At 43.9% G+C, this 26519-nt stretch overlaps 1 protein-coding gene across 1 annotated transcript in view; it reads right to left on the bottom strand.

Moving 5' to 3' along the window:
• The window catches only part of IQCA1 (IQ motif containing with AAA domain 1), a 170849-nt gene that overhangs the window by 45380 nt on the left and 98950 nt on the right, over nucleotides 1-26519 (bottom strand). Inside the window, exons 9-13 of the mRNA XM_032277697.1 lie at nucleotides 23002-23077; nucleotides 12682-12788; nucleotides 12417-12509; nucleotides 6802-6869; nucleotides 3838-3920 (exon numbers count right to left, since the gene is read on the bottom strand). Of these exons, the coding sequence (XP_032133588.1) occupies nucleotides 3838-3920; nucleotides 6802-6869; nucleotides 12417-12509; nucleotides 12682-12788; nucleotides 23002-23077 (427 nt within the window). The remainder of the gene's footprint in view (nucleotides 1-3837; nucleotides 3921-6801; nucleotides 6870-12416; nucleotides 12510-12681; nucleotides 12789-23001; nucleotides 23078-26519) is intronic.

Genomic DNA, 26519 nt, shown 5'->3' with positions numbered 1-26519 from the left:
CTCTTGCCTCAGCCTCCTGAGTAGCTGGGATTACAGGTATGTGTCACCACACCTGGCTAATTTTGTATTTTTAGTAAAGACAGGGTTTCACCATATTGGCCAGGCTGGTCTCAAACTCCTGACCTCCTGATCCACCTGCCTCAGCCTCTGAAAGTGCTGGGATTACATAGTTTTACTTTTAAAAATTTGTCTTTTCACCTTTTATTTCTCTTAGTTATTTATTATCTTCATTTGCTCTTGCATTCATTATAATTTTTTTTCCCTAAAAAATTTTCTCCTTTATTTGTATTTATTGAGTTTTGTCACCTCATTTCTGGGTTTTACTCATTTTATTTTGTGCTGTTCTCATACGTCTTCTATAATTTTTTAAAATGTATATCAACTTTCTTTTTTGAGATGGAGTCCTGCTCTGTCCCCCAGGCTGGAGTGCATTGGCACAATCTTGGCTCACTGCAGCCTCCCTGGGTTCAAGCGATTCTCCTGCCTCAACCTCCCAAGTAGCTGAAATTACAGGTGTGTGCCACCATACCTGGCTAATTTTTGTACGGATGGTGTTTCTCCATGTTGACCAGGCTGGTCTGGAACTCCTGACCTCAAATGATCTGCCCGTCTCGGTCTCCCAAAGTGTTGGGATTACAGGCATGAACCACTGCACCTGGCTCTTAAGGTATATTAACTTGTTTTGAAATGGTTTCAGTAGAGGCCTGCTTTGTGGAGATGTCTTTTTGGGATGTTAATGGTTTCTTATTCTTTTTTCCTTATGATCATTTTGTTGGGCTTTGACCTTGAACTTTTCCATTGCTCAAATTTATATGAGTGAATAGTCCAATATCTTTAGAAGGAAGTGTGGTGTAGGACAGCTTTTCCAGTTTCACAGGAGGCTCCGCTGCCTTTATAGATGTTAAAAATGTACTGGCTTGTTTTCTGAGATATTGTGGCTCTGGTCCCCTCCCCTAATTTCTTCTGGGCCTTTTCTGTGTTTCATCTTTATTTTTCCCATCCTGTTCAATTTTGATTTCACTCCCAAGAGTGTCTTCATGGTATGGGCCCTGTGGAGGAAGGGACTGGGGTGGGTCACCACTCCAGCCCCTTCACACTTTCTTATTCGGGTCTTTTGCGCTCATCTGCTTTTGAGGTGGGCAAAACCCCTCCTAGTTTCAGCTTTGATTCTTACCTGGCCTACTGCACATTACCTGGCCCATTGCTCTCTGGTTATATTGGGGTCTCCTCTTCTCAGGTCCTTTAGTATCCCTAAAGCTTGTACTTTGGGGCTCAAGGGGGAAAACTTGTCATTTAGTTCTGGTGCAAGTGTTGCCTGGGGAGTTTTGGTTTTGTTTTCTAGTTGCTCTATTTTATGATGTGGGGATTTAGGAAGATACACTGCCATCTTTCAAGCTAAGGACCTTAACTGGGAAAAAATGAAAATATGGACAAGGTCAAAGTGTGCCAGATTTTGGGGGATATCTGACTACGTTGGTTAGATTGAGTCATTGTCACAAAATCTGTATTAGTTCATTCTTGCATTGCTATAAAGAAATAGCCAAGACTGGTTAATTTATAAATAAAAGAGGTTTCACTCACTCATGGTTCTGCAGGGTATACAGGAAGCATGATGCTGGCATCTGCTCAGCTTCTGGGGAGGCCTCAGGAAACTTACAATCATGACACAAGGCAAAGGGGGAGTAGACGTCTTATATGGCAGGAACAGGAGCAAGAGAGAGAGAAGTGGGAGGTGCTACGCACTTTCTCATGAGAACTCACTACTGTGAGAAAAGCACCAAGCAGCATGGTGCTAAACCATTCATGAGAAACTGCCTCCATGATCCAGTCACCTCCCGCAAAGCCTCATCTCCAACACTGGGGGTTATACTTCTGCATGAGATTTGGTGGGCACACAGATCCAAACCATATCAGAGATATTCTTAAATGGCCGACTCCATCCACTTTGACCTTGGGCATCTTAAAGATGCTTCTTGAAAATTGACATTGAAAAATTTCAGAAGGGATAAGAAATTAATAATTAGTTGAGAAGTCAGTCCACACATAGGTAATGAGAATCTACCATGTGCCAGGCACTGTACTAGGCACTGGGATCTTTTGTTCAGGAATCCAAACCATAAATAAGAGACAGTTCTGTTAAAAATGGCCGTTTAAAAATGTTAACAGAATTAACAAAACAGAATCAAGGTACAGGAGAAAATTCTCCAGCACTTGAAGAAGAAACGCAGATAGTAAAATAAATAGAAACCCCAAACATATCTCAACATATATTCTGGCAAAGTTCTTATGCTATTAGGAAATGTGAGGGCTCCTTCAAGCCCTCAAGAAGAAAACAAGGCTGTCTTGCAAAGGGATTAAAATAACCATCCTTTGATCAAAGGAGAATGCCAGCCTTCTTGCCCTTAGAGACGAAAATTGGGTCAATGCAGAAATCAGCATGGATAATGATAGGGACAGACAATAATACACTGAATAAAAAGAGAATCCAGGTATCCACACTGATAACACAATTTAAAAAGATTCCACACTTCCCTACACAAGAATGATATCTATTAAATGTAGAAGGAATGATATCTATTAAATGTAGAAGGAATGATGGAAAGAGAAAAATCCCCACTTTACAACTGCTACAGCAATAACTGACGCATATAAAAATCATCAGTGGGTGCTAAAACACTTTCCTGAAAGACTGCTGGGAACAGAATCTCCACAGTCTCAAAATATCACCCCTTGGATTGATTGTTCATTAATTATAAAGGGAAAGATGATGCTTTACAGTGGAGAAATCCAGGGAATAGCACCTAAGCCACAGGATTAAACTTAACATCACCACTGATGGGACAAAGTGGCAGGAAGTGCTCCCAGTGGGAAACACGGACGGGGACATACCATCACCTATGTCATTTTCTTGTCAAAAATGTTTAACCTGAATCAAATAATGAGGAAACCGTGACAAAAATTCAATTGAGGGACAGTCTGTGAACAGCTTAGACTCTTCAAAAATGTCAGTGTTGTGAAAGATGGCAGAAGGCTGGGAAACTGTTCCAGGCGGAAGGAATTAAGGGAGGCTGAAGAGATACAACAGTCACTCACACCTTCCTTGGCTGGATTTTGGATGGAGGAAGACAAATATTTATGAAGGACATTATCAGGATGATCGGGAAAGCTGAAGGTTCACTGTATATTTTTGCATTATTGTTCGATTTTCTGAGTGATTTTCCTTCTGTGGTTATGTAGGAGAATGTTGTCATTCATTAGGGATAATTTCTTCATAAAAGTAAAAATAATAATTGCCTTAGGATGGTAGAGTTATGAGGAATTTTAAGCTTTAAGTATGTTTTCAGGTCATCGACTTGTTTTTTAAAAATTTAGAGAAAACCATTAGGTGAGGCTGTGATAACAGATGTCCTCACCTCGGTCCTCCCTAATATTCGTGTCTCTATTGGAAGCTCTATTTTGGAAAGAATTCCTCCAGTAAGGATTCTGTTGCGGAAGCCCCAGGTGCCGTCCCCTAGGTGTATTTTTTTTATGATTCCCCATTTCCTTAAATCAGATTATGCCAGAAAGAAGGCATCAAGGAACCTTGCTAGTAGGTTAAAAGCCTGCTTCTACCACGTGAGGGGAGAGAGCTGCACCCATTTTATGAAGAGAATCTGTTAGTTCACATCAGCCTCTTAGGTCGTTTTAATCAATTCAATCCAACATTTACCACAAGCCGCCATGAGCCAGGTTTTGGCTTGAACAGAAATGTAAATAAAACATATTTCTGGCTGCTGGGATTTCAAAACATGAGAGGTGACATGTGACACACACATGCATTATTCTTTTTGTACTCACCAATGTAATCAGAGAGGTTGACTTTCAGAGCCTGGATCAGTAACCCTTCTTCCACCAGTTCCTTATACAGAGACTCGATGGTCCTGGGGAGAAAGCAGGGCGTCTGTTCCAGAGGCACGCGCACAGAAACCAGTGGTATTTCTGTTAGAGATCAACTTAAACCAGATCTATTTCAAAGTACGTTTGTTCATATTCAAATAAAAGGATTTTTGAAGTGTTTCTAAAAACAATACTTTTTTAAAACAGTACGTTCACTCATCCATGTGTATATGTGATGTTTCCCGTTAATGAGAGTGATCTCTTTGGGTGTCTGGGACCAGCCATAACTCCTGCAGTCTGCCCTTCCATCAGTCTTCATGATGGCACAAATATGAATTAGAAATTACCCAATACTAGTAATGCAATAGACCTGTAATTATCTATTCAGTTAGCATCTGCAAGCTGTAATAGATCATGAATCCTTTGTGAAATTTATGTTTCCTTTTAACCCAATTGCACAACTGTTTGAACAAGAACAAAGGCTTATGCTGAAGGTAATTCTAAAGCTATGAGGCTGATGATTTTTTAGGAGGGTGTTATACTTCATGGAGTGTTCACAGATGTCAAAACCACTTCTCTAAAAGGACCTTGGGCATATATCCAGCATATTGGTAATGTATACTAATTGAGAAAAAAATGGACATAGCATTCCACGTAATGAATGAAACTCCCAATGATACGTGCTGGGTTTTGGCTTGCAGGAATTAGATAGGTTAAACTCAAATATTATTCAGTATCATCCTTTGAGATGTTTTGTTTTATTCTTCCAACCTTCTCTGGTCTTTCTCTAAGTTGAGATTTGTAAATACAACTTTATTTAGACACTTCTTCTAAGTCTTCTGACTGTTCTGTGATACAAGTTAGTGTGATTAAAAGATATCCAAGAACACCAGTTAGACCCAAGCCAAATACTGTTAGGGGATGACTGGAGTTGTAATCCATCAGACATATTTAAAGGAGTATGCCCTCTGCTGAAAGTTAAGAAAGGTTTAATTTAGTGGAATTTGGGATAGCAATATCTGATCTATATCAAGGAAGTATCAGTATTCAAGTTAAAACTGTAGTGTTTTAACTTGAATACTTATTTAATATAAACATGTAACATAGGATAAAATATTAACATAAATTTGAAGAAGATTCTCTAACATAATCAGAGCAAACTATATTAAGAAGATCTGAGGCTGGGTGTGGTAGCTCACACCTGTAATCCCAGCACTTTGGGAGGCCAAGGTGGGTGGATCATCTGAGGTCAGGAGTTAGAGACCAGCCAGCCAACATGGTGAAACCCTGTTTCTACTAAAAATACAAAAAAATTAGCTGGGTCTGGTGGGGGGCACTTGTAATCCCAGCTACTCAGGAAGCTGAGACAGGAGAATTGCTTGAACCCCGGGGGTGGAGGTTGCAGTGAGCTGAGATGGCGCAACTGCAGTCCAGCCTGGGCAATAGAGCAGGACTCCATCTCAAAAAGCAAAAAGCTACTAGAAGGCACCATGGCACTGTGTGTGAGCATGGGCTGCACTCACCTTAAGAGATGGGACTCTGAGGCCCCTCTGACCCCAAAAGCTTCCCCAGGAGGTGCCAGTGTTTGTGCATGGACACATGTGTGCCTCCCCAGGAACTGGGGCTCCCGAGTCTCAAAATGCTGACCAGTTGCCTGTTAGGCGGCAGTCAGCCACAGCATCTCCACCCTGAACTGCTTCTCAGACAATGGAGCCTCAAGTGGAGAAAGCTACAGCCCCCTCCCTCTATGAAGGTCCCGGAGAACCATTTCTCTAGAGAGCAGAAATCCACACTGCCTCTGACTCTGTTTCCAGGGGCTGCTTGCCAGGGCTGCGGCAGTGTTCTGGCCTCCCTGGAGGTGTCCACAGATGCCTACTGCCGCTCTGGGTGCTCTGGCCTCCTTTTCCCCTCCAGAGAGCTATAGGCAGGGTTTCTCCCTCAAGCAGCTTCTCTTGAACAGAGTTTGGGAAGCATAATGCTGGGGCAGGAACCCCCAAATAGAAAAGCACAGGACCAAGGGAGGGGGGAAAGAACTCCCAAACGGAAAAGGGATAGAACCAAGAGAGAGGAGGGAACCCCCAAACAAGGGAGTGACAGGACCAAGGGAGACAGGAGGGAACCCCCAAACAGGGGAGTGACAGGACCAAGGAAGACAGGAGGGAACCCCAAAACAGGGAAGTGACAGGAGCCACGGGAGACTGGAGGGAACCCCCAGACAGAAGAGTGATAGAACCAAGAGAGGGGAGGGAACCCCCAAACACAGGAGCCACGGGTGCAGACCCACTAATAAGACCCATAGGAAGAAAAATACACATTCAAAATTATTTCCCACATCATTTATTAGGGATTTAATTAAATTCCTTGATAACATTTGAAAACCTAGTACTATTTATTTTAAATGTTAAAGCACTTTCAGGCCCCTCCAAATTAAAAATGAACACTGAATTCGTTTGTCCTGCACTGAAGCTGGGCCCATGAAGCTCCAGGAGATGACACAGCCCTTCCTGAGACTGGGCCTCACCGCTCTTATTCCTTCCAGCGGGAGCAAGGGCCTCAGCAGAGGCGCCTGGGCAGACTGCTATCCTGTGGGAGCTCTACTATAGGGAAATAGTCTATTTCCTCAAAAGTGTCACCAGGGTGTTATTTCTTAAAAAAATTTAAAGAACACCCCTTCCATGCATTTTAAAACTTAAAAAAGTGATATGAACTCAGAAGCGATGGGGGTCCAGGCTTGCCTTCTGGTCACCCAGGCATCTTTCCAGTCTGGGATTTGTACGGAATTAGAGGTGGCTCTCACCACTCTGGGACTGTGGAGTATGAAGAGGGCGTGGCATCACAGAAGGGGGTGCGCTTGGGGATTCCTATCTTCTTCTCGGGGGCACCCACTTCTCACGTGCATCACAAAACCACAAGTCAGCTCCTCACCTGTCGGCTGTTAGATCTTTATCCTTCTTGGCCTTTTTCTCTTTCTTTTTGCCTTTCTTTCCTTTCTTCTTTGGAAAAAAAGGAAATAACCAACAATTTAGTCAAAACAAGCAAGCAAATAAATCCTGGAAATCAGCTAAGTGTGCTGTTTTCTGGGGGTGGTGGGAGGTGGAGAGTTAATTGTGGTGGCGTGAACCTGGAGCTGCAGCGTTTTCATGAACGTAGGAACGGGCCTGGAAAACCCCAAGTTGCTTATGTGGGTGTGTCCTCGTGTGGATGGATGTGAGGTTCCCACTGTGGAACTTGCACAGGGCCAAATTCCAAATAGGCAAAAGCATTCTGGCTCTTTTTCTGCGTTCTGGCTTGGTGTCCTACAAAGGATGAGAGCGCCATGTGCACACACAGAGTCAAGTTGTGCTCCCCTTTGGTGCCTGATACATAGATGCTGAATGCTTGTGTTCCCCTAAAATCCATGAATTGAAACCTAACCCCAAGGTGCTGGTATTAAGAGATGGGGCCTTTGGGAGGCAATTAGGTCATAAGGGTTCCACAGTCATGGAGAGGTCTGAGGGGGCTTGTTCACTTCCACCATGTGAAGACACAGCTAGAAGGCACCATCTTTGAAGTGGATAATGAGGCCTCACCAGACACAAAACCACTAGACACCGAATCTGCTGGTGTCTAGATCTTGGACTTCCCAGCTCCCCAAACTATGAGCTATTAGTGTCTGTCATTTATTAACTACTCAGCCTGACAACGTTGTTATGGAAGTCTGAATGGCCTAAGGCAGTACCCAGTCACCTTTCTCTCTCAGGATCTGGCCCTAAATCTGGAGCCCTCAGGGCCAGACCACAGTCTATCTCTAGTTCCCAAGGGGCTTTGCATTCAGGTGCTTGTGACAGCCTAGAGGGACGTGCTCCAAAGGTGCTTATTTCACGCGATTATTTACCGTCTGTACATCCTCTTCAGTGTAACTATGTCTTTCACTCGTTTTCTAATTGGGTTGCTTATTTTTTAACTTTTGAGTTTTGAGGGTTCTTTATATGTTTATATGTTTGAGAGTTCAACATATGTCTAGTATACGAATACTAGATCTTTGTCAGATTTGTGGTTTGCAATATTTCCTCCCACTCTGTAGCTTGCCCTTTTTATCCTCTTAACAGAGTCTTTCACAGATAAGTCATTTTTAATTTTTATGAAGTCCAATATTTCCTTTTAGAAATTGTGTTTTGGATGCCAATTCTGAGAATGCTTTGTATAGCCTTAGGCCTCCAAAGTCTTCTCTTTCTGTTTTTCTAAAAGTTAAGTCTGTGACCCAGTTTGAATTAATTTTTGTATAAAGTGTGAGATTTAGTTTGAGATTCGTTTCTTTTTGCTTATGGATGTCCAGTTACTCCAGCACTACTTATTCAAAAGCATATCTTTCTGCCTTAAAATTACTTTTGTACCTTCATCAAAAGCCAGTTGGGCACGTTTGTGTGGGCCTATTTCTAGGATCTCTGTCCTATTCCATTGATCTATATGTTTAGCTCCTTACCAATAGCATACAGTCTTGATTACTGTAGCTATATAACAAGCCTTAACATTGAGCAAATAGATCCTTCTCACCTTAGTCTTCTTTTTCAAAATTGCTTTAGTTATTCTAGCTCCATTATCTTTCCATATAAATTTTAGAATAAACTTGTCTAGGTCTACAAGTTACATTTCTGGGATTTTGATAGAGTTGCATTAATCCTATCCTATGAAAAGACCCTAATGGACATCTTTACTATGTTGAATCTTCCAATTCATGAGTATGGTATGTCTATTCAGATCTGCTTTGATTTCTTTCACTGACATTGTGCATACAAGTCCTATACCTGTTTTGTTAGATTTACACATATGTATTTCATTTTTTTAGTGATTTAATTCACATTCCGCTGTAACTTTCATGTCTATGTCTATGTATTCATTGATGATATGTAGAAATACAATTGATTTTTTCGTGTTTATCTTATATCCTGAACCCTTGCTGATATAAGTTGATTTGGAGTTTGTAGGTTCCTTCAGATTTTCCACAACAAAATAATACCTTTTAATTTTATAATAGTAAAATAAAACTTTTTAATTTTATAATACTTTTAGATTTACAGAAAAATTTCAAAAATAGTACAGAAAGGTCCTGTATATCTCTCACATAATTTTCAATATTAACATCTTACATCACTATGAGACATTTGTCACAGCTAAGAAACCAACACTGGCACAATATTATCAATTAAAAACTCAAAGTGTATTAGGTTTCCACTAATTTTTCCCTAATGTCCTTTTGTGTTCCAGGATCCCAGGAAGGTTTTGGAATACTGATTTAATCTCTTTATTTGTTACTGGTTTGTTGAGGCTTTCTATTTCTTCTATATTGTAGGTAGGTTGTACATTTCTAAGAATTTATCCATTTTGGATAAATTCCTGGACACTTAACCAGGAAGACTAAACCAGGAACAAGCTGAATCGTTGAATAGACCAATAACAAGGTCTGAAGTAGGCAGCAATTAACAGCCTACCACCCAAAAAAAGTCTAGGACCAAATGGGTTCACAGCTGAATTCTACCAGACATACAAAGAGGAGCTGGTACCATTCTTCTGAAACTATTCCAAACAATACAAAAGAGGGAATCTTTCGTAACTCATTTTATGAGACCAATATCATCCTGATACCAAAATCTGGCAGAGACACAACTAAAAAGGAAAATTTCAGGCCAATATCCATGATGAACATCGATGTAAAAATCTTCAATAAAATACTGGCAAACCACATGCAATAGCATATCAAAAAGCTTATCCAACACAATCAAGTCAGCTTCATCCCAAGGATGCAAGGCTGGTTCAACATATGCAAATCTATAAATGTAATTCATTACATAAACAGAACCAAAGATAAAAACCACATGATTATCTCAATAGACACAGAGAAGGCCTTTGACAAAATTCAACAGTACTTTACACTAAAAACTCTCAATAAACGAGGAATTGATGTAACATATCTCAAAAATAATAAAAGCTATTTACGACAAACCCACAGCCAATATCATAGTGAATGGGCAAAAACCGGAAGCATTCCCTTTGAAATCTGGCACTAGACAAGTGTGCCCTCTCTCACCATTCCTATTCAACATATTATTGGAAGTTCTAGTTAGAGCAATCAGGCAAGAAAAAGAAATAAAGGTATTCACTTAGGAAGAGAGGATGTCAAATTGTCTGTATTTGCAGATGACATGATTGTATATTTAGAAGGCTCCATCTTCTCAGCCCAAAATCTCCTTAAATTGATAAGCAACTTCAGCAGTCTCAGGACACAAAATAAATGTGCAAAAATTGCGAGCATTCCTGTACACCAATAACAGACAAACAGAGAGCCAAATCATGAGTGAACTCTCATTCACAATTGCTACAAAGAGAATACAATACCTAGGAATACAGCTAACAAAGGACATGAAGGACCTCTTCAAGGACAACTACAAACCACTGCTCAAGGAAATAAGAGAGGACACAAACAGATGGAAAAACATTCCATGCTCATGGTTAGGAAGAATCAATATTGTGAAAATGGCCGTACTGCCCAAAGTAATTTACAGATTCAATGCTATCCCCATCAGGCTACCATTGACTTTCTTCACAGAACTGGAAAAAAACACCTTAAACTTGATATAAACCAAAAAAGAGCCTGCATAGCCAAGTCAATCCTAAGCAAAAAGAACAAAACTGGAGGTATCATACTGCCTGACCGGAAACTATACTACAAAGCTACAGTAATCAAAACAGAATGGTACTGGTACCAAAACAGATATAGACCAATGGAATGGAACAGAGGCCTCAGAAGTCATGCCACATGTCTACAACCATCTGATCTTTGACAAACCTGAGAAAAACAAGCAACGGGGAAAGGATTTCCTGTTTAATAAATGGTGTTGGGAAAACTGGCTAGCCATGTGCAGAAAGCTGAAACTGGAGTCCTTCCTTACACCTTATACAAAAATTAACTTCAGATGGATTAAAGATTTAAACATAAGACCTAATACCATAAAAACCCTAGAAGAAAACCTAGGGAAAACCATTCAGGACATAGGCATAGCCAAGAACTTCACAACTAAAACACCAAAAGCAATGGCCACAAAAGCCAAAATTGACAAATGGGACCTAATTAAACTTAAGAGCTTTTGCATAGCAAAAGAAACTATCAATAGAGTGAACCAGCAACCAACAGAATGGGAAAAAATTTTTGCAAGCTAACCATCTGACAAAGGGCTAATATCCAGGATCTATGGAGAGCTTAAACAAATTTACAAGAAAAAAATAACCTCATCAAAAAGTGAGCAAAGAATATGAAAAGAAACTTTTCAAAAGAAGACATTTTTGCAGCCAACAAACATATGAAAAAAAGCTTATCATCACTAGTCATTAGAGAAATGCGAAAACCACATTGAGATACCATCTCACACCAGTTAGAATGGCAAGCATTAAAAAATCAGGAGACAATAGATGCTGGAGAGGATGTGGAGAAATAGGAACACTCTCACACTGTTGGGGGGAGTGTAAATTAGTTCAACCATTGTGGAAGACAGTGTGGCGATTCCTCAAGGATCTAGAAATGGAATACCATTTGACCCAACAATCCCATTACGGGGTATATACCCAAAGGATTATAAATCGTTCTATTATAAAGACACATGCGCATGTATGTTCACTGTGGCACTGTTTATGATAGAAAAGACTTGGAACCAACCCAAATGTCCATAAAAGATAGACTGGATAAAGAAAATGTGGCATAAATTACCATGGAATACTATGCAGCCATAAGAAAGGATGAGTTCATGTCTTTTGCAGGGACATGTATGAATCTGGAAACCATCATTCTCAGCAAACTGACACAAGAACAGAAAACCAAACACCACATGTTCTCACTCATAAGTGGGTGTTGAACAATGAGAACACATGGACACAGGGAGGGGAACATCACACACTGGGGTCTGATGGGGAGTAGGGGGCTGGGGGAGGGATAGCAGGGATAGCTGACAGGGAGAAGAACTCTCAGCTGTCTACTTTGGGTATTCTGGCCCCAACGGCAAGGCTGTCTCTGGAATGAAGGTAGAAGTAGGGGCCAAACTAAATGAACTTCAGATACTCTGATTCAGGTACCTACTATAAACCACTATGAGATGGATCCGTGGCAACTTACACTTCAATTCATACAGTTCCTTGCCCTGTGATTCCCCTACTTATAAAAACCCGCTCATTACCATTGGCCTCCCTTATAGATCTATGTATAGGAACAGATGGGGGACCATTTGGGGAATGTGCTTCAATAGCTGTCATTCAGTGGGGCTTGGCTAATATGAATCTGCAACTGACCAGGGTTGGGGAGATGTTACTCTCAGATGGTTGGGTTTATTCTATTTATGAACCCACAGCCCCAAAGGTTAAATGGTGGACCAATTCGATTTACCAAAGGCAGGCATGTTTCCCCGTGAGGTGTCCTGGCAACGGCAGCCCTCCTGGACATGCCACAGCATGGCAGGGCTGCTTTTCATGGCTGAATTGGCCCCACTCACCCCTCTGCAGGCTCCTACCCCGCTCACCTCCTTCTTCTTTCTTGCTTTCTCTGGGTGCTCCCTTTCTCTGTCCACAGCTAGCTTTAAGTTTTTTAGCTCCTGTCTCATCAACTCATCAACCTAGCAGAATACAAAACATAACACTTTTAAATCACTTTGCGTGTCTTGTGTTTCATTTGCGAAGTTTAAAAATCCTTCACATTATGGGGTAGGTCATCAACAGGAAATTGTAAAGAAGCACAATGGTTGCAGCACATGGCGTGCTATCACCACACCGTAAACGTAGCTGTACCTGGACCCTGATCTCTGACTCCAATTCTTTCCGTTTCTCCTCTTTGATCAGTTCTGGATCATAGTCCTGAGAGAAATTCCAAGATTCATCTTTGTTCATCCAGATGTCTACACTCCAGAAGGGTAAAGAAAGAGAAAAAAATTAAAAAAGATGTAGGTTAATAAAAGCAGTCACTGCAATATAAACATAAGCCTAACTTTATATGCTATCGCATAGGATGCAAGTCTGAGTAGTATAAGCTGGACAGATGAGATTCATATATGTGCTTGTTAATACCTTAGAAAAAGAAAAAAACTGCTGATGCAAAAACATTGATATAACAGTATTTTACTGTATTATTACAATCAAGTAAAAACAATACGTTAATGGTGGGATTATACAATCACAGGTGTACCTTTTTGTAATGTTTTATCTTACTTTTTTTGTTTTCAAATGATTCACTAAAATATGAAAGATTTTTTTGCCTGTTGAACTCTCCAGGAATTATCTCTTGTCTCCTTTTGTAAAACAGACAACACTAAACACACGAGTACCCAATATTTCTTCCTAATTCAACATCTATATTTCTGAATTACTTTTTGGATGTTTTTGAAATCACACATATTTAAAATTTCCCTTTTGCCTCCTCCTCGTGGTTAGGAGGGTGGCCCTAGAGAAACATGACCCTAGAGAAAATAAGAATAACTTCCTATCACTAAAATAAATGGAAATAGAGCTCCTTACTCAGAAGGGAGGTTATGCTGAGGTGCGGAACAGCTGGATCCTTGATGTGGGACTTGGAAGAGGTCTCATGTGGGAAGCCAAGACTTGCCAGTTTGGGGAAGGAGACACCTTCCTGGAATCTATGTCGAGAATCTAAAGGAAATTTGCTGGAACTTGTCCAGTGACAACTGGCCACCCAGTCGGCCACTTCACTGGAAACTGACTTTAGGGCTGTGATGACCTTTAACCTGGGAAGGCAGCTGAGAACCCAGGGCGTGGACAGAGGCTCCCAACCTCTGCGGGACAAAGGCTACCGCTTGTGAAGACAGCAGAGGCTGCAGGCCTCCAAGACAGGTGGGGTGGTGAATGAATGAAGGAGATTTCTCAGCACAGACCTCCCACCCCCCAACAAGCATGGCATAACTCTCTGACAGAGAAAGGAAAGGGTGGCACTCCAACTCTCTGTTGGGAGGAAAGTCACGGTCACAGACAGAAGCACATGTCTGGCTGCTAGAGACCTACAGCCATCAAATGTGAAGACCCAGCATAGAGAAGTTTCCCCAGAGAATCACGGGACAAACCAATAGGAAGGAGGGGTTGAGTCTCTGAACAAACCACAGAGGCCAGGAATTGGCAAAAGGGACGAACAAAGAGTGGGGTGGGTATGAGATGCTGTGAGACCCTGGAAAAGCTGGACTCCCAGGAGAGGCCGAGGAAGACTGGGGAGATTTAGACGCACAGCTTAGAACTGGCGAATGGGCCGGACGATTATCCCGGGGGCTTTGGCCACCTGCCACCTGCCCGGGGCAGCACAGCCTGGCGCAAGTGCCACTGTTTGCGACCAGGCAGAACCCCTGCCCTACCACCTACCAGCTGGTGACATTGGCAGGGGACGGCCTTGCAGAGCCTATTCCCCTTTCTGAGAAATGAAAATACCCCTTCCTCACACCGATACGGTGATGGTAAATGGAATAAAATATATAAAGTTACACGAATAAATTAATAATTTGTTTTAAATAAATATTTATATAATTAAAGATATACAGTTCCAGTTTAGCCCCAATTAGTTGCTGCCATCCCCCAGGAAGCAGAGCATCTCACAGGGTCTTAGCCTACCTCACTGATACTATCTACATCCTGGGGGGAGAGGATCACGCAGGACAGCAGCCACACCAGAAACAGCTATGTCCCAAAGCTTCCTGCCAACAAAGAGAAATCGGATCCCTGAGGCCAGTGCCTGTGCCTTTAGTGGTCAGAGGCAGGGCCCTCAGGACAGGACATCTGCAGGAAGACAGGACATAGAAACACAGCTCCAGTTTTCAAACAGTGTGTTGGGTTCACAAGCTGCAGATGCTGATGCCGGTAGTGAGCATGGCACTTTCTGGGAAGAAGGGGTTGCTTGCCACACATGGCAGAGGCGGGTCCACCTGACTTCCTGGACAGACTACAGTGTGGATGGCTCAGCAGGTGTCTGGGCGGAGTGGATGGCGGGGGTGCCAGCAGGACCCAGCGAGGGCTCTCGGCTAGCCTATCCCCTGCCAGCAAACCGAAGGGCAGGGCTGTGTGGATCGCTGGCTGAACCGTCTCTGCCACAGAGAGATGGAGGCCCAGCCTGTGGTGATGCAAGGCCGGTTAGGCAGTTGGAAAATGATGCAGAAAATGAAACTGACAGAAGAGCAGAAAATCAAACACCGCATGTTCTCACTCATAGGCGGGTGTTGAACAATGAGAACACATGGACACAGGGAGGGGAGCACTACACACGGGGGTCCGTTGGGGGGAAACAGGGGAGGGACGGCGGGGGGTGGGCAGCTGGGGAGAGATAGCAAGGGGAGAAATGCCAGATGTAGGTGATGGGGAGGAAGGCAGCAAATCACACTGCCACGTGTGTACCTATGCAACAATCTTGCATGTTCTTCACATGTACCCCAAAACCTAAAATGCAATAAAATAAATAAATGGGGAAAAAAAAAAGAAAATCATGCAGAAAATGATGGAAACGTCTTTTAGAATGGTTGACGTGGGCTTATAAAGAGACAAAAAATAAATCACCCAGGTGGTAAATTTTTCATAGGACCGATGCACTTAGGTGTCCTTCTCCAGACAGGGCAGTCTCAGAAGAGGAGACCCAGAGCTGGGGGTGGGAAGAGGGCTAGTTGGGACTCTGAAGGTAACTGTGGAGGTGAGGCCGAAGATCAAGGGGTGTCATCATCCACAGGTGGCAGGTGATCAGCCAAAAACAGGTGTGATGACAGGAGGGGAGAAGAGATGAAAAAGGCTGATGGGCTGCAGTGGGCCTACGGGAGGCAGCTGAGAAGCTCGGGCTAAATTTATCTCCTTACACATAATCCTTCCCAGTGAGAGCCAATCCGAGAGCCAGGGCGCAGAAAAGAAGCATTGCATACATTGTCTAAGGCATCCCATTGGTGGAAGAAATACTTGATGTCACTACTATGTGGAAGTTCATTCTTTGCCTTGCATACTCTTAGATTTTGTGGTTAGCTTGCAGGATGCGTGTACACCAAAGGCCCATAGAGTTTACGACTCCTGCATTTGAAGTGGATTGCTCTTTTTCTTTTTCTTTTTTAAACAATTTATTTATTATACTTTAAGTTCTCCGGTACATGTGCAGACCGTGCAGGTTTGTTACATAGGTATACACCTGCCATGGTGGTGGTTTGCTGCATCCATCGCCCTGTCATCTACATTAGGTAATTCTCCTAATGCTGTTCCTCCCCAATCCCCTACCCACTGTTATTACTCCTATAACCATTCCAACCCCCAGGCTCCAGTGTGTGATGGTCCCCTCCCTGTGTCCACGTGCTCTCATTATTCAACACACACTTAATGAGTGAGAACATGCAGTGTTTAATTTTCTGTTCTTGTGTCAGTTTGCAGAGAATGATGGTTTCCAGTTTCATCCATGTCCCTGCAAAGGACATAAACTCATCCTTTTATATGGCTGCATAGTATTCCATGGTGTGTATGTGCCATATTTTTTTTATCCAGTCTATCACTGATGGGCATTTGGGTTGGTTCCAAGTCTTTGCTATTGTGCTATTGTTCACAGTGTTGAAATGAACGTATGTGTGCATGTGTCTTTATAATAGAATGATTTATAATCCTTTGGGTATATACCCAGTAATGTGATTGCTGGGTCAAATGGTATTTCTATTTCTAGATCCTTGAGGAATCGCCACACTGTCTTCCACAATGGTTGAATTAATTTACACTCCCACCAACAGTGTAAAAGCATTCCTATTTCTCCACATCCTCTCCAGCATCTGTCGTCTCTTGATTTTTTAAAGATCACTATTCTAACTGGCGTGAGGTGGTATCTCAATGTTGTTTTGATTTGCATTTCTCTAATGACCAATGATGATGAGCTTTTTTTTCATATGTTTGTTGGTTGTATAAATGTCTTCTTTTGAAAAGTATCTGTTCATATCCTTTCCCACTTTTGGATGGAGTTTATTTTTTTTATTTGTTTAAGTTCTCTATAGATTCTGGATATTAGCCCTTTGTCAGGTGGGTATATTGCAAAAGTATTTTCCCATTCTATTGGTTGCTGGTTCACTCTATTGATAGTTTCTTTTGCTGTGCAGAAGCTCTTAAGTTTAATTAGATCCCATTTGTCAATTTTGGCTTTTGTTGCCATTGCTTTTGGTGTTTTAGTCTTGAAGTCCTTGCCCATGCCTATGTCCTGAATGGTATTCCCTAGGTTTTCTTCTAGAGTTTTTATGATATTAGGCCTCATGTTTAAATCTTTAATCCATTTGGAGTTAATTTTTGTGTAAGGTGTAAGGAAGGACTCCAGTTTCAGCTTTCTGCATATGGCTAGCCAGTTTTCCCAACACCATTTATTAAATAGGGAATCCTTTCCCCATTGCTTATTTTTGTCTGGCTTGTCAAAGATCAGATCATTGTAGACATGTGGCGTGACTTCTGAGGTCTCTGTTCTGTTCCATTGGTCTATATATTTGTTTTGGTACCAGCACCATGCTGTTTTGGTTACTGTAGCTTTGTAGTATAGTTTGAAGTCAGGTAGCATGATGTCTCCAGCTTTTTGCTTATGATTGTCTTGGCTATGTGGGCTCTCTTTTGGTTCCATATGAAGTTTAAGGTGTTTTTTTCCAGTTCTGTGAAGAAAGTCAATGGTAGCTTGATGGGGATAGCACTGAATCTACAAATTACTTTGGGCAGTATGGCCATTTTCACAATATTGATTCTTCCTAACCATGAGCATGAAATGTTTTTCCATCTGTTTGTGTCCTCTCTTATTTCCTTGAGCAGTGGTTTGTAGTTCTCTTTGAAGAGGTCCTTCACATTGCTTGTTAGTTGTATTCCTAGGTATTTTATTCTTTTTGTAGCAATTGTGAATAAGAGTTCACTCATGATTTGGCTCTCTGTCTGTTATTGGTGTACAGGAATGCTTATGATTTCTGCACATTGATTTTGTATCCTGAGACTTTGCTGAAGTTGCTTATCATCTTAAGGAGATTTTGGACTGAGGCCATGGGGTTTTCTAAATACACAATCATGTCATATGCAAACAGGGACAATTGATGTCCTCTCTTCCCATTTGAATACCCTGTATTTCTTTCTCTTGCCTGATGACCCTAGCCAGAACTTCTAATACTATGTTGAATAGGAGCAGTGAGAGAGGGCATCCTTGTCTTGTGCCAGTTTTTAAAGGGAATGCTTCCAGTTTTTGCCCATTCGGTATAATATTGGCTGTGGATTTGTCATAAATAGCCCTTATTATTTTGAGTTATGATCCATCGACACCTAGTTTATTGAGGGTTTTTGGCAATAAAGTGCTGTTGAATTTTTTCAAAGGCCTTCTCTGCATCTATTGAGATAATCATGTGGTTTTTGTCTTTGGTTCTGTTTATGTGATGAATTACATTTATAGATTTGCACATGTTGAACCAGCCTTGCATCCCTGGGACGAAGCCTACTTGATCGTGATGGATAAGCTTTTTGATGTGCTGTTGCATTCAGTTTGCCAGTATTTTATTGAAGATTTTTGCATCAACGTTCATCATAGATATTGGCCTGAAATTTTCTTTTTTAATTGTGTCTCTGCCAGATTTTGTTATCAGAATGATGTTGGTCTCTTAAAATGAGTTACGGAGGATTCCCTCTTTTTGTATTGTTTGGAATAGTTTCAGAAGGAATGGTATCAGCTCCTCTTTGTTCCTTTGGTAGAATTTGGCTGTGAACCCACCTGGTTCTGGACTTTTTTTGGTTGGTAGGCTATTAATTACTACCACAACTTCAGATCTTGTTATTGGTGTATTCAGGAATTCAACTTCTTCCTGGTTTAGTCTTGGGAGGGTGTAAGTGTCCAGGAATTTACCAATTTCTTCTAGATTTACTGGTGTATTTTCATAGAGGTATTTGTAGTAATCTCTGATGGTGGTTTGTATTTCTGTGGGATCGGTGGTGATACCCCTTTATCATTTTTTATTGCATCCATTTGAATCTTTTCTCTTTTCTTTTTTATTAGTCTGGCTAGTAGTCTATCTATTCTGTTGATCTTTTCAAAAAACCAGCTCCCGGATTTATTGATTTTTTTGAAGTTTTTTTTTATTTTATTTAAATTTCTATCTCCTTCAGTTCTGCTTTGATCTTAGTTATTTTTTGCCGTCTGCTAGCTTTTGAATTTGTTTGATCTTGCTCCTCTAGTTTTTTAATCGTGACATTAGGGTGTCGATTTTATACCTTCCTTGCTTCTCTGGTGTGCATTTAGTGCTATAAATTTCCCTCTAGATGCTGCTTTAAATGTGTCCCAGAGATTCTAGTATGTTGTGTCTTCATGCTCTTTTCTAGTAAATTTTCTGAAATGTACATAAATTTAAATTGTGAAAAACTTCAAAATATAGGAATAACACGCAGCAATAAAATGTAGGAAAAGGAATCAATTCTTCCTTTTATGTGTTTAAAATTGTAAGCATTCTCCCTTGAAAATTCTAGAAAAGGTTTAAATGTGTTATAACATGCTGTTTACTAATAAGACCCCCTCTTCTAGGCTTTCTAAATCTTATACAATAGCAGCACCTACCTGTTACATCAGGGTGTTTTAAACAAAACAGCTTTTTTAGTTACAGAAGCTACTTTTTCACTAGATTCACTAAAATCAGGAAACAATTATGTATTTAATCATAAAAGGAAGGCAGAATCTTTAACAGAAGGGAAATCATGACACGATTACTTATGTAGAAACAGTTGTAAGGTGCAACACATTCTCATTCTGGAGTTGTAACTATATTGAAAATAAAGCACTGCAGAGCCATTTTGCCCATTTCCCTGTAGATCTTTTAAATGGATCGAGCTTTCCACTGCAACTTTGTTTTTCTCATGACACTTCTGCGCAGGGCACTTTCCAATCCCTTCAAGAATTTCATGGACATTTATAAATGCAGAAAGCTATTCACGGCCCTCAAAGGGCAACAACTGCCCCACTCTCTCCTAGAGCAGAGAAAAAGCTTTTATCCTAAGAATGTGAAAAGCGAGGCCAAGGCAGTTTCACACGTCCGGGGGCAATGAAAGAGGGGCAAGGGGCAGGCGGGGACGGGGGTTAATCTTAGTGATTAAAATGCTAATGTTTTATTTGAAAAGGAAAACCTTTGATTTTTAAGAAAATAAATCTAAGAGGAAGACATTTAATTCCTTTAAGATACTCAAGGCCTGGTGGATAATAAGTCCAATGCCACAACATCCAACCAGGAAAACGACACTCCAGGTTTGCTTCTAGGAGGGACGCTGCCTGCTTCTTCAGTAGTAATGGAAACACATTACAGAAAAGGCATGGGCCATTTGCAGAGATTTTGGGCCAGTCAGCAGGTTGCAAGAGTTGGCTTTTTGTGGGGAACATTAGATTTATTCCAAATTAATTTGTGCTTGTATCAAAATAACACATGGTTTTAAACAGTCAGAGTATTAAGAAGATTATAATAAAAGACGTTTCCCACTGTCTACCTGCCAATGACATTATCCAACGCATTCTTTCCTATATTCATTTATTCATTAGAAAATACACAGGACAAATTCAGTTATTACACTTTGACTTTACTGAGCCTGATTATGGGCCAGGCACTGCTCTCAGAGCAGGTGGATAATGGAAAGCCCTGCCCTCAAGGACTTGGCATCGCACTGTGAGAAGCAGCCGTGAACACACACTCGCAGTACCAAGCAGTAGGTACAGCGGGCAAGGGGTGGGCGTGGGCACAGGGGGACTGTGACTTTACATGGGCCCTCAAGGAAGGCCTCACTGGCACCGAGACCCCCAAGGACAAGCATTCTGAACCAGAGGATCAGAAAGCATGAGGGCTGGAGGTGGAGCGTGCCCAGCCTGCTGAGGAAGCGCAGCAGCCACAGCGGCGTGCGCAGCGGTCTGGCTCTGTGGCAGCTCTTTCAGATGGTTTCTGTATTCTTTTCCTCGTGTCTATATAGTATGCTTGTATGCTACTTCTTGATTAGCTGTCTCAGACACGAGGCCCCAGCTTCCTGCTGTGGTAGAGCAGGGTTTTGCTCTCTGGCTTCTTTCTTCCTGTGGCCTCATGGTCTCTACATAGACATGTTAGAAAAGAAGGGAGCCCTGCCTTCCACATCCCAGGGCACCTGCTGTCTGAGTGTGAGTGCAGGACAGCATTCAGATGCCCATGGCAGCGAAAACGCCTCTGTGTGCGTCCCTTCTTGGGACATCCTAGATAATGGGTCCCACCAAAATGAGGGAGAGGCAAGAAGTCAGTGAATGCCGAGGAAGGCTCAGGGACTGCAGCTGAGAGGGAGGGCTCCACAGAGGTGCTCTTCAGAAGAAAACAAATTAGTAAGTTACCTGGCGTGTTTGAAGGCGTGGGAGTTATCTCATAGATACATACAGTACCAAGCCAGTGAGCGTGGCCGTAAAGACCAAATGATGGTGTGCAAAGCAGAGTCTTAGATGGCATTGCTGTCGCAGACACACGCCTGATGCCAGTGGCACCCTGGCCAGGCCCATGGCCCCACCGTGTGGATGACAGTAACTCCCAGCAGGATCCACTGGATGTGGTTACTGACGTCCTAACTTACAGAAGCTACCCAGTTTATGCCCGGTCCCCACCCCATGCCACCCCGTAACCCCCATCACAGAAGCTCATTGCTGGCAGGTATTACCTTTATATCTCTGCGCTAGCACTGGACCTGACACCCTGGAGATGCCGATTGTTTGTTGAAGGAACATGCAAGTGAAAAAATGTTTTTGATGGTGACTGCTCTGCACCGTGAAGGAGTTGATGGGTTCTTCAACTTGGATGACAGCAGGGCTTTTACCAGTATCTGACCACATGAGGGGGCAGCATCTACTTCTCTCAGTTGTGAAAATTAAATGAGACGGGCATGGGAAACTCCACGCCTTGCATGTCTTAAGTGCTTAATAAATATCAGTTTTCCCTTTTGACCTACTTTCTTCCCAATGAAAACAGTTGCTAAATCCTGCCACTGTCATCGTGTCCCCTGGGCTTCCACTTTAGTTCAGCATCTTGTGCAGGGGCTGCCCTTGGCACTAGTGGCACGTAAGAGAATTTTCAGTGGCACACAGACATTTTTATCTTATATCACTAGCGTATCAAACCTATGGCCACATTCATTTTGTTGCTTAGGATGAGGTGCAGTTATTGAGGTGAAAGCCTGAGTCAATTTAAAAATACATCTACCAAGTTAATAATATCCAGAGAAGAGCAAGGTTGGGAAGGAGGCCCTGAATGACTCACGTTCAGAAAGATTCCACTTCACATCTGGATTGCATCTTTCAGAAACTTCCACACTAGCACTAATGGCCGGGGTCTTCCTGGAGGTCACTGTGTGTGGATTTATCCCCAGGGCACAGTGGAACCACAGGAGTTGGCCAATACTTCTAGGAAATTAAAATGGAGCTATCCGGAAGGCCAGTGCCCACACCTGTGGATCCAGCCAGATGACAGCCATGCTCACCAGGCTGAACAACTGACCTGACAATCGTATGTTAGAATTCAGGCACACGTCTTAGTCTAATAGGATTAAGACATTTTACTGTTCATACAGTATCAATTGTCTTAAGCTATCTAAAAGTATCTTTCTTCTGAAGTCTTAGGGGTTCAAAGACAGGATGGAGGTTTTGACTGTCTTCTCAGACTATATGTATCTTGCCTTTGAACCAATTGTATGTCTTCAGGCCTCCAAAAGAAATTTTTTTTTTAGATGGAGTCTCGCTCTGTTGCCCAGGCTGGAGTGCAATGGCGTGATCTCGGATCACTGCAACCTCCACCTCCATGGTTCAAGCGATTCTCCTGCCTTAGCCTCCCGAGTAGCTGGGATTATAGGCACCTGCCATCACACCCAGCTAATTTTTGTATTTTTGTAGAGACGGGGTTTCACCATGTTGGCCAGGCTGGTCTTGAACTTCTGACCTCAAGTGACCCACCCACCTCAGGCTCCCACAGTGCTGGAATTACAGGTGTGAGCCACCACGTCCGGCCAGGAAATTTAGAGACAGGCAGAATGTCTCGGCTGGGGGTGGCATGCAGCAGCCTCCCGTGACAGTGTTCCCAGCATGTGCTGCTGTCTCAGTGACCATGCAAGTTCTCCCAAACTGACCTTTGTATGTATTATTTCCTTCCTTCATTGCAGAAAGAAAAACACTTGGTGACATTTTCCACTCTTTATCTTCTTCCTGTTCAAAGCAGAATATTTTCGTTAATCACAGGCAGGACCAGGCAGTAAAAGGCGCAGATGCTGTGACAACCATGACTAGGGTTCACGCTGTGCAGGCCCAGTCCTGGTCCCCCCAGCTGTTCCCCTCTGGCCCATCTGAGCAGGGAGTGCTATGTCCACTGAGCACGTGTGGATGGTCCAGGCTCACGGAAGCGTCCCCTGCTGTTAATGACTTTCCCTTCTCAGTGGCCTCCCCTGGGGTAACTTGTACCCCAACGTTGGTCCTGTCTTCTTTTTTGAGTAAAAAACTTTTTTTTGGAGACAGGGCTCAAGCGATCCTCCTGCCTCAGCCTCCCCAGTAGCTGGGACTACAGGCGTGCACCACCACACCTGGCTAATTTTTTAAATTTTTTGCAGGGGCGGGGTTTTGCCATCTTGCCCAGGCTGGTCTCGAACCCCTAAGCTCAAGCAGTCTGCTCACCTCAGCCTCCCACAGTGGTGGGATTATGGGCCTGAGCCACTGTACCCAGGCTGGTCTTCCTGGTTCTGGAGGCTGAGTTCCCAGCCTGAGTCCATCTGCCTCCCTCCTCCACATTCCTGTAACCAGCCCTTGGAGCCACTTCCTGTCCTTTGCTGAGCTGTGCTGCCTGCCAATTCTAGCACCAGGGCTGTTCCTTCCTCTTGCTACCTGCCCTATCCTTGAGCCTGGAAGCCATCCATAGTCGCAGCCTTGCTCTGGGCCCTGCTTCCTTCCTGGAACCAGGGTCTAGCTACCTACCTACCCCACAGCAGAGAGAGCCTGGCCACCATCCTTGGCTCCTGCTGCTGACTCTGTGCACCAAGATGAGAGATTGTGGTGCTACCCACTGCCAGCCTGGGCTGTAGCTCTGCCCTGAGCCCTGGCACAGCATCCTCTCTGCTCCTCTGCCACCAGGATTCACCTGTGCCCAAGAGTGAGGGCCAAGCCCTGCAAACCCTCATGTGATGTTTCTGCGATAATGTTGACACAGCCTCGGGTTTCTGATGACTACCACCATGGCTATTGCCACCCTTAGAGAGGGCGAGAGGAATGATGCTGGTCTCTGTTCTGTCCTTGGGTTTCTGAAGCAGGCTCAGAACTCTCTACGCAGTGGGAGGACGGGCAGCAGTTGGGTGACGCAGGCGTGCCTCCCCTGGGTTGCTTCCCAAGCATGCCCTGACTCTGGCACCCGATGGGTCCTTCTGTTTCTGGGCTCCAGGGTTGGGCTGCGGGCTGCGGTGGCCTAAGCATGGTGCCCCCACAGCTCCTTGTGTTTCTGTGGTATCCAGGCATCAAATCCAGAGGTATTTCTCCTCTCTCTCTCCCCCCACTGCCAAGCCATCACCAAACTCCACCTGTTCTGCTGCACAGGCTTTCCTGGGGTCTCCTTGCTTCTGCCTCCAGTCCCACTGCCCCGGCCCCTTGCTCCCAGGGTGGCCAATGCAAGGTCACTGTCCTCTCTCCTGCTGGACGAGGCTTGCAGCAGAAATGGCCTCAGGACTACCTTCCTTGGAAACCCCACAAAAGCATCTGTCTTGGAGCTCCTTGGAGGTGCCATCCCCCACAGGACACAGTCTAAGCCCCTCAGCAGACCACACACAACCCTGCCAGGTGTGGTCCCCCAGGAGTGCCCCCACCCATCTCTGCGGCCTTTGCCCTTGCCACCTCCTGCCTCCGCCAACCCCACAGAGATGCCGACAAAGCCACCTTCCCTGCGCCCGCCATGCTCTTTCCCCTGCTGTCCCGTCCGCCTGGAAGGCTACCCTTCTTCTACACTGTCTGATGAATTCAGACTCTGACCAGACCTCCTGTCCTCCTGGAGGCCTCTCTGATGGCCTTCCTGCCTTTGTTGCAGGATTGTCACTGCCTAAGAATTGCCCCCTTTCCCACCAGACACAGCAGGGAGGAATCACCTGTCAGCCCTGGGGCCTGGCCACGTGGCCTGTGTGTGACATTTGCTGGATGAAACAAGAATAGAAAAAGTATAGGCTCAATCCACGGATGAATAGGTAAACATAATGTGGTATTTCTATACAGTGAAATGTTGAACTCACCCTCGGAAACGAGTGAACATGGACGCGGGCTACGGAGCAGAGGAACCATGGAGCCCTACGCTGAGAGCATGAAGCCAGACCCGAAAGGCCTCACAGTGTATGATCCCATTTGTATGAAAACAGACAGACTCATAGAGGCAGAAGGTAGATTAGCGGTGGCCACGGCTAGGTGTGGGGCAGAGACGGGAACGGGAGAGGGACTGTTTAACGGGTACAGGGTCTCCTTGGGGTTGATGAAAACATCTCCACTGACCTGCTACTTCACTGCATCCCTCGTGATTTTTGCCAGATCTGAGAATCCCTGAACAACCATTGTTTCTTTAAATAGACTCACTTTCGAACTTACGTTCTTTAAAGAGGCACTCTATTGCTAAGGCGAAACCATAGTGGATACATTGGTTTCCTCATACACATGAGAATAAACACAACCATGGGAATAAAGGTGTGGAGTCCTCGGATTCTCCCCAGCGCGTGTCCCATGTGGCTGGGAAAGCCAGGGCTTCCTCCAATCCGCCCCAGCCCAGGGCTGGCAGCGGCTCTCCCTCCCAAGACAGTGCTGGGTTACTGCCTTAGCAAAGGCACACTGGCTGCCTCTGTTGCTTTCTGAGGCAACTGCAGCTCTGATTAAGTCACCTGCTGGTTCAAGTGTCCCCAGGGGCTTTCCACGGTCCCCTGAGACCACAGTTTACCAGGTTGCCAAAAGGCCACACCTCCTGCCCCTCCTGACTCTCCTCTGTGAATCTGCGGTGTCTTTTTTCAGCTGCACATTTCAGCTTTGCATGTTTCAGCTGCACATTTTGCTTTGAGTCCTCTGCGTCTTTCAGCTTTGTATTTGTTCAGGTGGTTTAGTCCTTAAGCAGGTACTTGCCAGGCACCAGGAAGCACGGGAGACGCGTGAAATGGGATCACAAGAGCTATGGGGAGGCCTGGGGTGCTGGGGAGGGGACTCTCACTTCACGGGGAGGTGTGGGGAATGGCAGGCTTGCCTGGAACCCAGCCCATAAGCCATGCAGGAGGAGCTGCGGCCAGCGGGGAACCAGGGAGAGAACCTGGACCCAGATCAGGGAGATCAAAGCCCACGACAAAACTCACTCACCTTCCAGGGCTCACACTAAATCAAAGCTCTCTGGTAAGAAAGTCCCACCTAGGACACAGGCTTGGGTTGGCTATGCCCCATTCCTGGCTCCCAAGAGACCTGGGCGTTAGAAAAAAGCCAGCAAGAGCAGCAAGAAAAAGACCAGTAGTGGATAAAGCAAGGCCTGCCTGGAGGAGAGGGGAAATTCATGAACAAAAGGGAAATTTAAAATCACTCTAATTAGTACATTTTTCCTTGGCGATTATTTATCATCTGTCTGCCTCTCTCCTCTCTCTCTCTCTCTCTCCCCCCC

Source organism: Sapajus apella, unplaced genomic scaffold (assembly GCF_009761245.1).
Source record: "Sapajus apella isolate SASKATOON/1434 unplaced genomic scaffold, GSC_monkey_1.0 scaffold10, whole genome shotgun sequence".
Lineage (NCBI taxonomy): Eukaryota > Metazoa > Chordata > Mammalia > Primates > Cebidae > Sapajus > Sapajus apella.
This window is presented reverse-complemented; position numbering and strand designations above follow the sequence as displayed.